Here is a 12597-nt window from a genome sequence, read left to right as displayed (position 1 = left end):
AGGACGTCCTTAAAGTGAGCACAGGACACGGCCGTTCCCTGGGAAACCTCCGCCCATAGGTCCTTGCCAACACCACAAAGTCAGCAACGTGCTTGGGCTTTGAGTCGTGTGTGTGTCCCCCCCCCCCCCCCCCCCCCACACTTTGATCGGTGATTGGTTGCATATTGAAGGTAACCCACCAATAGACAACAGGTGCAGGAGTAGGCCATTCGGCCCTTCGAGCCAGAACCGCCATTCAATGTGATCACGGCTGATCATCCCCAATCAGTACCCCGTTCCTGCCTTCTCCCCATATCCCCTGACTCCGCTATCTATAAGAGCTCTATCTAGCTCTCTCTTGAACGCATCCAGAGAACCGGCCCCCACCGCCCTCTGAGGCAGAGAATTCCACCAGGTTTTGGGCCCCATATCTGAGGAAGAATGTGCCGGCGTTGGGAGAGGGTCCAGATGAGTTTTGCGAGCATGATCCTGGGGGAGATTGGGTGGATGTACGACGGCACTGGGCCTGTACTCGCTGGAGCTTAGAAGGATGAGACGGATGATTGAAACGTACAGAATAGTGAAAGACCTGGATAGAGTGGATGTGGAGAGGATGTTTCCACTAGTGGGAGAGTCCAGGACCAGAGGGCACAGACTCAGAATTATAGGACGTTCCTTTCGCAAGGAGATGAGGAGGAATTTTTATTTAGTCAGAGGGTGGTGAATCTGTGGGATTTGTTGCCACAGACGGCGGTGGAGGCCACAAGTCAGTGGATATTTTTAAGGCAGAGATAGATAGATTATTGATTAGTGCGGGTGTCAGGGGTTATGAGGAGAATGGGGTTGGGAAGGAGAGATAGATCCGCCACAGTTGAATGGCAGAGTAGACTTGATGGGCCGAATGGCCTCGTTCCGCTGCTGGAACTTAATGCCACATTGTTGTTGCAGTAACAGCATTGGTGCTTTTTGTTAAAGCAGTTTTGCGTGTGGAACGTGCAGTGCGTGAGCCTGTGGGACTCACCGCCCACATTGGCCGAATCCTGCCTCCGCCTGGTGCCTGCTTTCACGAGCCCACGGTGAAGAGTCACGATGACAGACACACGAGGCTGGAGTAACTCCACGGGACAGGCAGCATCTCTGGACAGGAGGAATGGGTGGCGTTTCGGGTCGAGAGCCAGACACTGACAAAGGGTGTGAACAAACGGATAACGTTCCCCCCCCCCCCCCCCCCTTCGAGATGTGGACATTTTAGGCTGATTAAGCAAGACTTGTCAGTGGTGCAGTTGGAACGGGCTGGCTACATTTAACAAAGGGACGAGCAGGCGCAGTGCTTTCAGCACCCTCTGTTCTGAAGCTTTGCGTATGTGGAGCGCAGATTAAGATTTGCTTCCCAAATAAGGCAGGGCACACGCTTGCAACGGCCTGTTCCACTTGGGCGTCATTTGCACGTAATTTACGCAACATCATTTGCGCGTCACGACATGCACATTGCGCGTGGTGATGTAGGCGGTCGCGCGCGGCGCCCCAGGATTTTGGGATGTACAAAATCTTCGCGCGCCATCTGCGTGACGCGCAAATGACACCCAAGTGGGAAGGGCATTTTGCTTGATGCAGGGAGGAAGGTGGAGGAGGGAATGCTGGCAGTTCAAACCACAAGACACAGTTTTCCAGGCTGTTTCTTTGCACCCCCCCCCCCCCCCACCAGAAAGTCCCACTTTGCCCCCCTGGAAAAGAAAGATTGCAGTGAGATCAATGTGGTCTGGTCCGGGTTCATCGTTGCTGAGACTTCACGCTGCCTTGCCTCCCAGCCCCATGAGTGGCGGCCCACAGGAAGAGCTCTGACAAGTCCTTCGAATGTTTATTTCGTTCGGTGGGCGAGATGGGAGAGCGATATCTCGTGAGCGGTGCCGCCCACGTAACACCAGAGACAGCCCATTGCCCTGCATCCTCGTCATTTAAGCTTAACGTGCTATGTATAGAAGCCATTAGACGCCTGTAATACTGCAAAGCTATTGTGTCATTCCTTATTACTGACTTCAGACTGCCTTTACTTGTATGGGAAACAAAGCAAACATTTAACATTGGATCTATATGTACTATGTACAAGTTTTATTCAGAAAAAGCACAAGGTAGTGTACGAGGATGGTCCACTATCATTGTCAACCGTGATGGGAGCTGCAATGAATGGTTTCTGTAGCTGAAGCAAACATTGTCACTTCTTCACCTTTGGTTGTCAACTTGCGATATTTTGCTGTCCTGAAAGGTTGGTCTCGATTCAGATTTTCGCCCAATTATCAAAAACGTAAGACAAAGTGATTTTTTGTTGTTGTTTGTTTTCACTGGGAACCTTAGGATGTTTAAGTGGGGAGCCAGCGAGAGATTCTTCTTCACTGCTCTCCAGATCCTCGTTTTTTGTTTCGTGTCGCCTCACCTCAGCTAAAAATGGCCGTTCTGTGAAACAAGCATTTCATCCGTGGCAGCGTTTCCATCCCATCCGCGAGTCAGGGTGGACTTGCACAAGTGAAAAGGTGACCTGCTGAAGAATTGTTCGATCCTGAGCAGTTCAGGTCAGTTTTGGATATACACACACGCACACACACACACACACACACACAGTCATAGAGATAGGAGCTTTCAAATCACAAAGATCATGGCTTCTTGTGGGGAAACCAATTTTCAAGTATATTGTACCTGCCGTCAGCAAAGATGCCCTTCTTTACATATATGATATTAATAAATATATATCATAGTATGCCATTGTGAATGTGAAGTGTTTTCATTATTGGAAAGTGTCGGCCTCTCTTGGTCCCTTTTCTCTGGCGTTCAACGATCACCCTCCTGGTCCGAAGGCCGAGAACAAGCTGGAGGTGATTTGCGGCCTTGCACCCACATTGGCAGTGGTAGAGCCGCTGCTTCACAGCGCCAGAGACCCAGGTTCCATCCTGACCACGGGTGCTGCCTGCATTAATGTTGTACATTCACCCCGTGACCTGTGTGGGTTTTCTCCGGGATCTTCGGTTTCCTCCCACACTCCAAAGAGATACAGGTTTCAGATTCAGATTCAAATTTATTGTCGTTGTGCACAGTACATAGACAACGAAATGCAGTTAGCATCTCCCTAGAAGAGCGAACATAGAATAATGAGCAATAAATATATATACGTACACACAGTCGTAGTAGTGCAATTTTTCTGGGGGAAGGAGTGTCCGGGGGGGGGGGGGGGGGGGTGCAGAGTTAAGTTGGGTAACAACCGCAGGGAAGAAGCTGTTCCTGGACCTGCTGTTCCGGCAACGGAGGGACCTGTAGCGCCTCCCAGATGGTAGGAGGGTAAACAGTCTGTGGCTGGGGTGAGAGCAGTCCTTGGCGATGCTGAGCGCCCTCCGCAGACAACGCTTGCTCTGGACAGACTCAATGGAGGGGAGCGAGGAACCGGTGATGCGTTGGGCAATTTTCACCACCCTCTGCAGTGCCTTCCCGGTCGGAGACAGAGCAGTTGCCATACCATACTGTGATACAGTTGGTAAGGATAATAATAATAATAATGGATGGGATTTATATAGCGCCTTTCTAATACTCAAGGCGCTTTACATCGCAAGAGGAGGGAAGAGACAGTAACTCTAAGACTTTTGCCTCCATCACAGTGAGGAGGTGTTCGGTGAACTCACTGTGGTGGATGTTAATTTGTGTTTATTGTGTTTTGTTATTATTACATGTATGGCTGCAGGCAACAGCATTTCGTTCAGACCGAAAGGTCTGAATGACAAATAAAGGATTCAATTCATTCACTCCTCAGTCACACTCGGTGGTGGTAAGCTACTTCTGTAGCCACAGCTGCCCTGGGGCAGACTGACGGAAGCGTGGCTGCCAATCTGCGCCTACGGCCCCTCCGACCACCACCAATCACTCACACACATTCACACACAGGCAAAGGTGGGTGAGGTGTCTTGCCCAAGGATGGTGCAGCGGTGGTGCAGCGGTAGAAGTTCACCAGAATCTGAGGAGACAGATGGACCTTCTTCAGTCTCCTCAGGAAGAAGAGACGCTGGTGAGCCTTCTTGACCAGAGTTGAGGTATTGTGGGTCCAAGAGAGGTCATCTTGTAGGTTAATTGGCTTGGTATTATGATAAATTGTCCCCAGTGTGTGCAGGATAGTGTTAGAGGTCGGTGTGGACTCTGTGGGCCGAAGGGCCTGTTTCCACGCTGTATCTCTAAAGTCTAAAGTAAGCACACTTGGTGACAGTGTACAATTGATGAAGCATGCGGCGAATGCCATCAACTATTGATGTGTCTACACGTCCCTGTTAAAAGAAGGAATTGCAGGTGCTGGAGAAGCTCAGCGGGTGCAGCAGCATCTATGGAGTGAAGGAAATAGGCAACGTTTCGGGCCGAAACCCTTTGGGTTTCGGCCCAAAACGTTGCCTATTTCCTTCAGTTTCCGGCCTGAAACATTGCCTATTTCCTTCGGGTTTCGGCCCGAAACATTTGCCTATTTCCTTCGCTCCATAGATGCTGCTGCACCCGCTGAGTTCCTCCAGCACTGTTGTCGACCTCCAAGCTTCTGCAGACTGGAAGGGAAGACACGCGTCATCCGAATCCAAGAGCGAGCTAGATTAGGGCTCTTAAAGATAGCGGAGTCAGGGGATATAGGGGGGGAGAAGGCAGGAACGGGGTACTGATTGGGGATGATCAGCCATGATCACATTGAATGGCGGTGCTGGCTCGAAGGGCAGAATGGCCTCTACTCCTGCACCTATTGCGTATTGTCTAATGTTCCCCGCACGGCGCACCACACCACCCTCCGGAGGAAGCAGCTCGGGCGATCGGAAGAAGACGGCAGCCAAACCAGAGCCAGTAATGCAAGCGACGTGGCCGTGATGGAGTGTACACCATCGCATCCTGTACCCCGCCGCTTCCCACTGCCCCCCCAACACCAGCCCCTCCTCATTGCCTGCTCTGCACTGGCAGGGAGGGGGCGCGGGGAAAGCAGCACATTGATGGGTGGAGGGAGGGCGCCGTGCCCACACGCGAGGGGAACCGTGTCCACACGCGAGGGGAACCGTGTCCACACGCGAGGGGAACCGTGTCCACACGCGAGGGGAACCGTGTCCACACGCGAGGGGAACCGTGTCCACACGCGAGGGGAACCGTGTCCACACGGGCGGGAGGGAGTGACAAGGCACGATGGTCTGCGTTGCTGGAGTTGCACGACTGCTGTTGAAGGCCACGCTGCCGTCTGGCCCACCCGGCAGGAGGCAGTGAAGGCGCATGTCTACCGCTGCCGCTGCTGCTGCTGCCTCTCACTTACCCCGGTCAACTCCACGCTCTCCTCTCAGCTCGGTTGTCGGTTCAAGACCCGCTCCAGACACCGGACTGCAGGGAGCTCTCTCCGTCTGTCCACCCTCCAGCAGGTATCGGACGTGCATTTATTTCGATATTAAACTAGACCTATCAACGTCCATATTTCTCTGTGGCATAGAAGGAGGCCATTTGGCCCATCGAGTCAAAGCCGGCCCAGAGACCAATCCCAATCCCTGGTAATTTTTCCTCTAACCTATCCTCCCCACATTCGCATCTACTCCCCCCCCCCCCCACGCCTGGGGGTCATCTAGAATGGCCATGAACCTACAGACCAGAGCATGGTATTATTTGATCTGATTCGATAGGATGCAAAACAAAGCTTTTCGCTGTACCTCGGAGTACATGACAATAATAAACCTCCTGGACTCCACTTTCAGAGGTATGGGGCAACAGCACCGAAACACAGGCTTTAGCCCAACGTGACCAATGTGCCAAAACCAAACCTGATAGACACAAAAAGCTAGAGGAACTCAGCGGGACAGGCAGCATCTCTGGAGAGAGGGGATGGGTGACGTTTCGGGTCGAGACCCTTCTTCAGACGAGTCAGGGGAGAGGGAAACGAGAGATAAAGACAAATGAATGAAAGATACGCATATAAGTGACGATGATGAAGGAAACGGGCCATTGTTGGCTGTTTGCTGGGTGAGAACGAGAAGCTGGTGCGAGTTGGGTGGGGGAGGGGATGGAGAGAGAGAGAGGGAATGCTGGCGTTACTCGGGGTTAGTGAAATCAATATTCATACCCCTGGGCTGTAAGTGAAATATAAGATGCTGTTCCTCCAACTTGTATTTAGCCCCACTCTGACAATGGAGGAGGCCTAGGACAGAAAGGTCTGTGTGGGAATGGGAAGGAGAATTAAAGTGTTTGGCAACCGGGAGATCAGTCAGTCTAGATCAAACTAGTCCGGTCTGCCTGCTCCTAGCTCATCTGTCCTAATTGTATATTCCTTTACTACGTCCTCTGGCAGCTCATCCCAGATATCCCACCACCACAGATGAGAAGTCATTGCAGAACAGCTCTTTACATCCTTTCAAAGAGAACATACAGGGCAAGATTCACAAGTTTGCTGATGATACAAAAGTGGGTGGTTTTGCAGATAGTGAAGATGGTTGTGAGAAATTGCATGGTTTTGTACATGGGAGGTCGTGTCTCACAAATCTGATAGATTTTTTTGAAGACGCGACCAAAAAGGTCGATGAGGGCAGAGCTGTAGATGTTGTGTACATGGACTTCAGTAACGTGTTCGACAAGGTTCCACATGGTAGGCTGCTCTGGAAGGTTAGATCGCATGGGATCCAAGGAGAGATAGCTGAATTAGCTGAATCCCATTAAGAATGTCCTGTAGATTCCATTTCTTAAGAAAAGGATATATTTTATAAATAGCCTAAGTATCCAAATAACAAACTAATCCCATTCACACAAGAATTCACAATATAACATGATTTTTAAATCTCTGTCATGAATTTATATGCCAGATGGAAGGAATTTAATGTTTAATTCCCATAAATTAATCTAGAAACATCCACTCAATATAATCAACATTTTTTTTTTTTGCACAATACATGGGACTAAGACTGATATTTAGTATAAAAATATTGACTATGGATAAACAATAACACAAAATATAGACGATTTAGATGCTCTTATGACATGATTGTCCAACAAAAAAGAGCATTTAAATCATCTTGCGAGTGGGTGTTTCTGGAACGCGATCGATTGGAACGTTGCATTTGCGGTGAATTTGAACTCCATATCGGCAGGATAAACACTGCCAGTTCGTATGGGGCCCAATCACATTTTCGCAACGTGAAATTAGATTAAAGCCATCCCAAGAAGCAAGATTATATGTAAAATAAACGACTTACACTTTGTTTGGTCCCTTTCTTGCGATCCGTCATGTTGTAGGCATTGAGGGCGTTAGAAGTCGCTTTTTATTTTAATATAACTATTAAATTGTCACGCGATAAAAAAAAAAAAAATCAGGAACGGAAGTCGGATCGATTATTCTTCAACAGCTAGCAACCTGAGGAAGTCTGCCTCCGATAAGCAGTAGAAAACTGGATTTTAATCCCGCCCCCCCCCCGAAGGCGCCAAAGTCGCGCACACGGCCAGTGGCAGATCTGCAGCGCCACTGAAGGTAAATATTGTAACATCGCTACATTGTGTATGCAGCAAAGAATCTCACTGTGCCCAGTCACATGTGGCAATAAAGTATTCCTATTCCTAAACTTGGCCACAAAGCCTTCAATCCCCTCGTCCAAATCATTAATATATGACGTGAAGAGTAGCGGCCCCAGCATCGAGCCCTGCGGAACTCCGCTAGTCACTGGCAGCCAACCAGAAAAAAAACCCTTTATTGCCACTGTTGGGGCCATTAAGCTAAAGTCAATATTATTCTCATGTCTGATATTTTTAGTTTTAGTTTTTATCTGCCTGTACTTTTGTAGGTGGGATTTGATACGTAGTAGGGGAGTGTTCTTTTGTTAGAGGAGTCTGGCGTCAGGGACGACAGATGGCACAATGGGCTAAGTGTTCGGCTGGCAACCGGAAGGTAGCCGGTTCGAATGCCGCTTGGAGTGCATACTGTCGTTGTGTCCTTGGGCAAGACACTTCACCCACCTTTGCCTGTGTGTGAATGTGTGTGAGTGATTGGTGGTGGTTGGAGGGGCCGTAGGCGCAGATTGGCAGCCACGCTTCCGTCAGTCTGCCCCAGGGGCAGCTGTGGCTACAGAAGTAGCTTACCACCACCGAGTGTGACTGAGGAGTGAATGAATAATGCGATGTAAAGCGCCTTGAGTATTAGAAAGGCGCTATATAAATCCCATCCATTATTATTATTATTAGATTAGAAGCTTTCAGTTTGGTGTTTCGGAGAAACAGTTTTCATGCTAGTCTCTGCCCTTCGATGCCGTGAGCTCTCATCTTCCTTAGCAGCCTCCCATGTGGCACCTTGTGGCACTCCTACAGTGCAGTGTAGTGAAGTGAAATGTAGTGTCGTGCAACCTCCGCCCTGGGGCGCTGTAGTGTAGTGTAGTGTAGTGCAACCTCCGCCCTGGGGCGGCGCTGTGCTCCCCCCTCGCAATGTGAGCGCGCCGGAAGTCCTCGGTCCGTTTCCGGTGCGAGCAGCAGGTTGGCTGCTGGAAGATGGCGGCGCGAGGTTTCCAGACAATGACGGCGGGCGCGGCGGCCATGGCGGCGGGACCCGGCTCCGGCTCCGGGCAGGTTCAGGCCTCGGCGAGGATGGCGCCCGGGCAGCAGCAGAGTATGTTCCGCTCCGCCATGCCGGGCCAGGGATACCCGGTAAGTGGGAGCTGCCGGGCCTGAGGGGGGGGGAGGGGTAACGGCGGGGGCACCTTCCCTTCCCTTCCCTTCCCTTCCCCTCCCCCCCTTCCCCTCCCCCCCTTCCCCTCCCCCCCTTCCCCTCCCCCCCTCTTCTCTCCCCCCCTCTTCCTCTCCCCTCTCTTCCTCCCCCCTCTCTTCCTCCCCCCTCTCTTCCTCCCCCCTCTCTTCCTCCCCCCTCTCTTTCCTCCCCCCTCTCTTCCTCCCCCCCTTCCCCTCCCCCCCTTCCCCTCCCCCCCTTCCCCTCCCCCCCTTCCCCTCCCCCCTCTCCTTCTCTCCCCCTCTCTTCCTCTCCCCCTCTTCCTCTCCCCCTCTCCTTCCTCTCCCCTCTCTTCTCTCCCCCCTCTCTTCCTCCCCCCTCTCTTCCTCCCCCCTCTCTGTCCCCTCCTCCCCTCTCTCCCCGTCCCCTCTCTTCCCCTCCCCTCTCTTCCTCTCCCCTCTCTTCCTCTCCCCTCTCTTCCTCTCCCCTCTCTTCCTCCCCCCTCCCTTCCTCTCCCCTCTCTTCCCCTCCCCTCTCTTCCTCCCCCCTCCCTTCCTCCCCCCTCTCTTCTCCCCCTCTCCTCTTCCCTCCTCTCCTCCCCCCCTCCTCCCCCCCTCCTCTTCCCCCCCCTCCTCTTTTCTCCACCCCCCCTCCTCTTCTCTCCCCTCTCTTTCTCCCCCCTCTCTTCTCTCCCCTCTCTTCCTCTCCCCTCTCTTCTCTCTCCTCTCTTCTCTCTCCTCTCTCTCCTCCCCCGCTTCCTACCCCCTCTCTTCTCCTCCCCTCTCTTCCTCTCCCCTCTCTTCTCCCCCTCATCTTCTCTCACCTACTCTTCTCCTCCCCTCTCTTCTCTCTTCCTCCCCGCCCCTCTCTTCCATCCCCCCTCTGCTTCCTCCCCTTCTCTCTCCCCCCTCTTCCCCCCCCTCACATCTTTCCCCCCCCCTCCGCTTCCTCTTCCCCCCCCCTCCTCTTCCCCCACCCTCCTCTTTTCTCCAACCCCCCGCTCCTCTTCTCTCCCCCCCCCCCCCTCTTGCCTGTACCACCCTTAGTCTGGAACCAATTACTCCACTGCTGCTCAACTGCTCATTTCACAAAGTCTGGAATAACCTATCCCTCCACGTTTGAAACGCTCCTTCAAGCCTCCCCCTAGAGCCAGATCTGCCATGTGCCCTGAACATAGAACATTACAGCACAGAAACAGGCTCTTCAGACCACAATGTTTGAGCCAAGACCAGCTCTTATCCTCTGGCACATAATCCATATCCCTCTGAAGGTGGACACAAAAAGCTGCAGTAACTCAGCAGGTCAGGCAGGCAGCATTTCTGGAGAAAGGGAATGGGTGACATTTCAGGTCGAGACCCTTCTTCAAACTCCATATCCATAATCCCTCCATACCCTGCATACCCACATGCCTGTCCAAAATCTCTTAAATGTCATTATTGATAAACCTCCTCTGCATCTTTTCAGTCTCCACAACCTTCTTGCAATGCGAGCAGAACTGCAGGCAATTCTCCTAATGCGGCCTAAACTTGCATTATGATTTCCTGTCTCTTATCCTCAATGCCCCGGTGTATGAAAGCAGCATGCCATATGCCTTCTTTATCTCTATCCACATGTTTAGTTTAGAGATACAGCGTGGAAACAGGCCCTTCGGCCCGCCGAGTCCGCGCCGACCAGTGATGACTGCACACTAGCACCATCCCATCCCACACAATTTACGTTCATACCAAGCCAATTAACCAACAAATCTGTACTTCAAATGGAGTGTGGGAGGAAACATTTTTTGCTAAGGGGTAAAACATTTAGAACGGAGACGAGGAAACACTTTTTCTCATAGAGAGTGGTGAGTCTGTGGAATTCTCTGCCTCAGAGGGCGGTGGAGGCAGGTTCTCTGGATGCTTTCAAGAGAGAGCTAGATAGGGCTCTTAAAAATAGCGGAGTCAGGGGATGTGGGGAGAAGGCAGGATAGGGGTACTGATTGGGGATGATCAGCCATGATCACATTGAATGGCGGTGCTGGCTCGAAGGGCCGAATGGCCTACTCCTACACCTATTGTCTATTGAAACCGGCGATCTCAGAGAAAACCCACGGAGAGAACGTACAAACTCCGTACAGACAGCACCCATAGTCGGGATTGAACCCGGGTCTCTGGAGCTGTGAGGCAGCAACTACCACTGCGCCACTTTGCCGCACATTGAAGTGCATGACATCCTTAGACAAAGTCCAATGTCCACAATGGGGTAGAGATGATTTGGACAGTACCCTAGTTCGTCATGCTGTTTCATTAGATGGCAACTTTTCCATCATTCCCAGCTATCCACTTGCAAGTCCACTGGATGGGCAAAGGAGATTGCTGTCTGGAGTTTCTCGCCCATGTATTTTAAACTGAAAATATGGTATTGTGTATTCATAAAACCTTTGACTAACTCTATTGTTAACACCAATTTATAATGTAAGTGTAGGATGAAGTTGTGAGTCTTGGACTTTCAATGGATGTTATTGTGTTGCCACAGGGAATGATGGATCCCAAGATCACTCTGTACATCAATGCTATTAAGGGTCATTTTATTCATTGCACACTTTCCCCTTGCATTTGACCTCCCAAAGTGCAACACCTTACACTTGTTCAGGTGAAACTCCCTCTGCCATTTCTGTAGCTGATCTGTATCCCGACGTATACTTTGACAACCTTCCTCGCAGTCCAGCAATCTTGGTGTAATCTGCAAACTTACTGGCCAACCTGTCCACGTTTAAGTCATATGACAAACGGCAGAGGTCCCAGCACAGATCCCCGTGGAACTCCACTGGTCACAGACCTCCAGCCTGAATATTGTGGCTACCACCACAACCGCACTTCAATCAGTAAGCCAGTTCAGAATCCTTCCGACCAAGTCACTCTTAATCCTATGCATCATAATCTTCTGGATCGGCCTACTGTGAGGGACTTTATCAAATGCCTTACTAAAATCCATGTAGACAACATCCTCATGGATCACCGAGAAAATGGACTCACGTTAGTAAGACACTACCAGCCATGTACAAATTAAAGCAGTTGCTTCCTAATTAACCCATTCTCATGCAAATTTTGGTCTCCAAATCTGAGGAAAGACATTCTTGCCATAGAGGGAGTACAGAGAAGGTTCACCAGACTGATTCCTGGGATGTCAGGACTTTCATATGAAGAAAGACTGGATAGACTCGGCTTGTACTCGCTAGAATTTAGAAGGTTGAGGGGGGATCTTATAGAAACTTACAAAATTCTTAAGGGGTTGGACAGGCTAGATGCAGGAAGATTGTTCCCGATGTTGGGGAAGTCCAGGTCAAGGGGTCACAGTTTAAGGATAAGGGGGAAATCCTTTAGGACCTAGATGAGAAAAACATTTTTCACACAGAGGGTGGTGAATCTGTGGAACTCTTTGCCACAGAAGGTAGTTGAGGCTACAGTTCATTGGCTATATTTAAGAGGGAGTTAGATGTGACCATTGTGGCTAAAGGGATCAGGGGGTATGGAGAGAAGGCAGGTACAGGATACTGAGTTGGATGATCAGCCATGATCATATTGAATGGCGGTGCAGGCTCGAAGGGCCGAATGGCCTCTACTCCTGCACCTATTTTCTATGTTTCTAAATAGGAGTATAAAACACGTTGGGAATTTTTTTAAATCCAAATCGCCACGGCCATTTTGTGGCCCCTTTTGGTCCCTCTAATTGCCTATTGAAGCTGTGGCCGACCTGGGCTGTGGTAGTGTTTGGCGGGTGAGGGGCAGTCTATGGGTAGAAACTCAGCGGGTGAGGCAGCATCCATGGAGCGAAGGAATAGGTGACGTTTCGGGTCAAGACCCTTCTGCAGATCAAATGTCATCTTCAGTTATGGGGTGACACCAAGTTTGTGGTTGAAGAACCGGCTGTAAGGCTTGTCATTTGTCCAGATGCACTCCCCTTTT

The 12597-nt window shown here is 50.8% G+C and overlaps 1 protein-coding gene across 2 annotated transcripts in view; it reads left to right on the top strand.

Annotated features, from left to right (window-relative positions):
• The first annotated feature begins 8439 nt into the window (after positions 1-8439).
• Positions 8440-12597, top strand: part of smarcd1 (SWI/SNF related, matrix associated, actin dependent regulator of chromatin, subfamily d, member 1) — a 46144-nt gene continuing 41986 nt past the window's right edge. The window contains exon 1 of one of the 2 annotated variants that reach the window (XM_033015667.1): positions 8440-8637. In XM_033015667.1, coding sequence (XP_032871558.1) covers positions 8482-8637 — 156 coding nt within the window. In that variant the 5' untranslated portion in view covers positions 8440-8481. The remainder of the gene's footprint in view (positions 8638-12597) is intronic. The other variant, XM_033015664.1, reaches the window with a different exon arrangement.

This window comes from Amblyraja radiata, chromosome 46 (assembly GCF_010909765.2).
Source record: "Amblyraja radiata isolate CabotCenter1 chromosome 46, sAmbRad1.1.pri, whole genome shotgun sequence".
NCBI classification, from domain to species: domain Eukaryota; kingdom Metazoa; phylum Chordata; class Chondrichthyes; order Rajiformes; family Rajidae; genus Amblyraja; species Amblyraja radiata.
The sequence above is the reverse complement of the archived record's forward strand: the minus strand, read 5'-3'. Positions and strand labels throughout refer to the sequence as shown.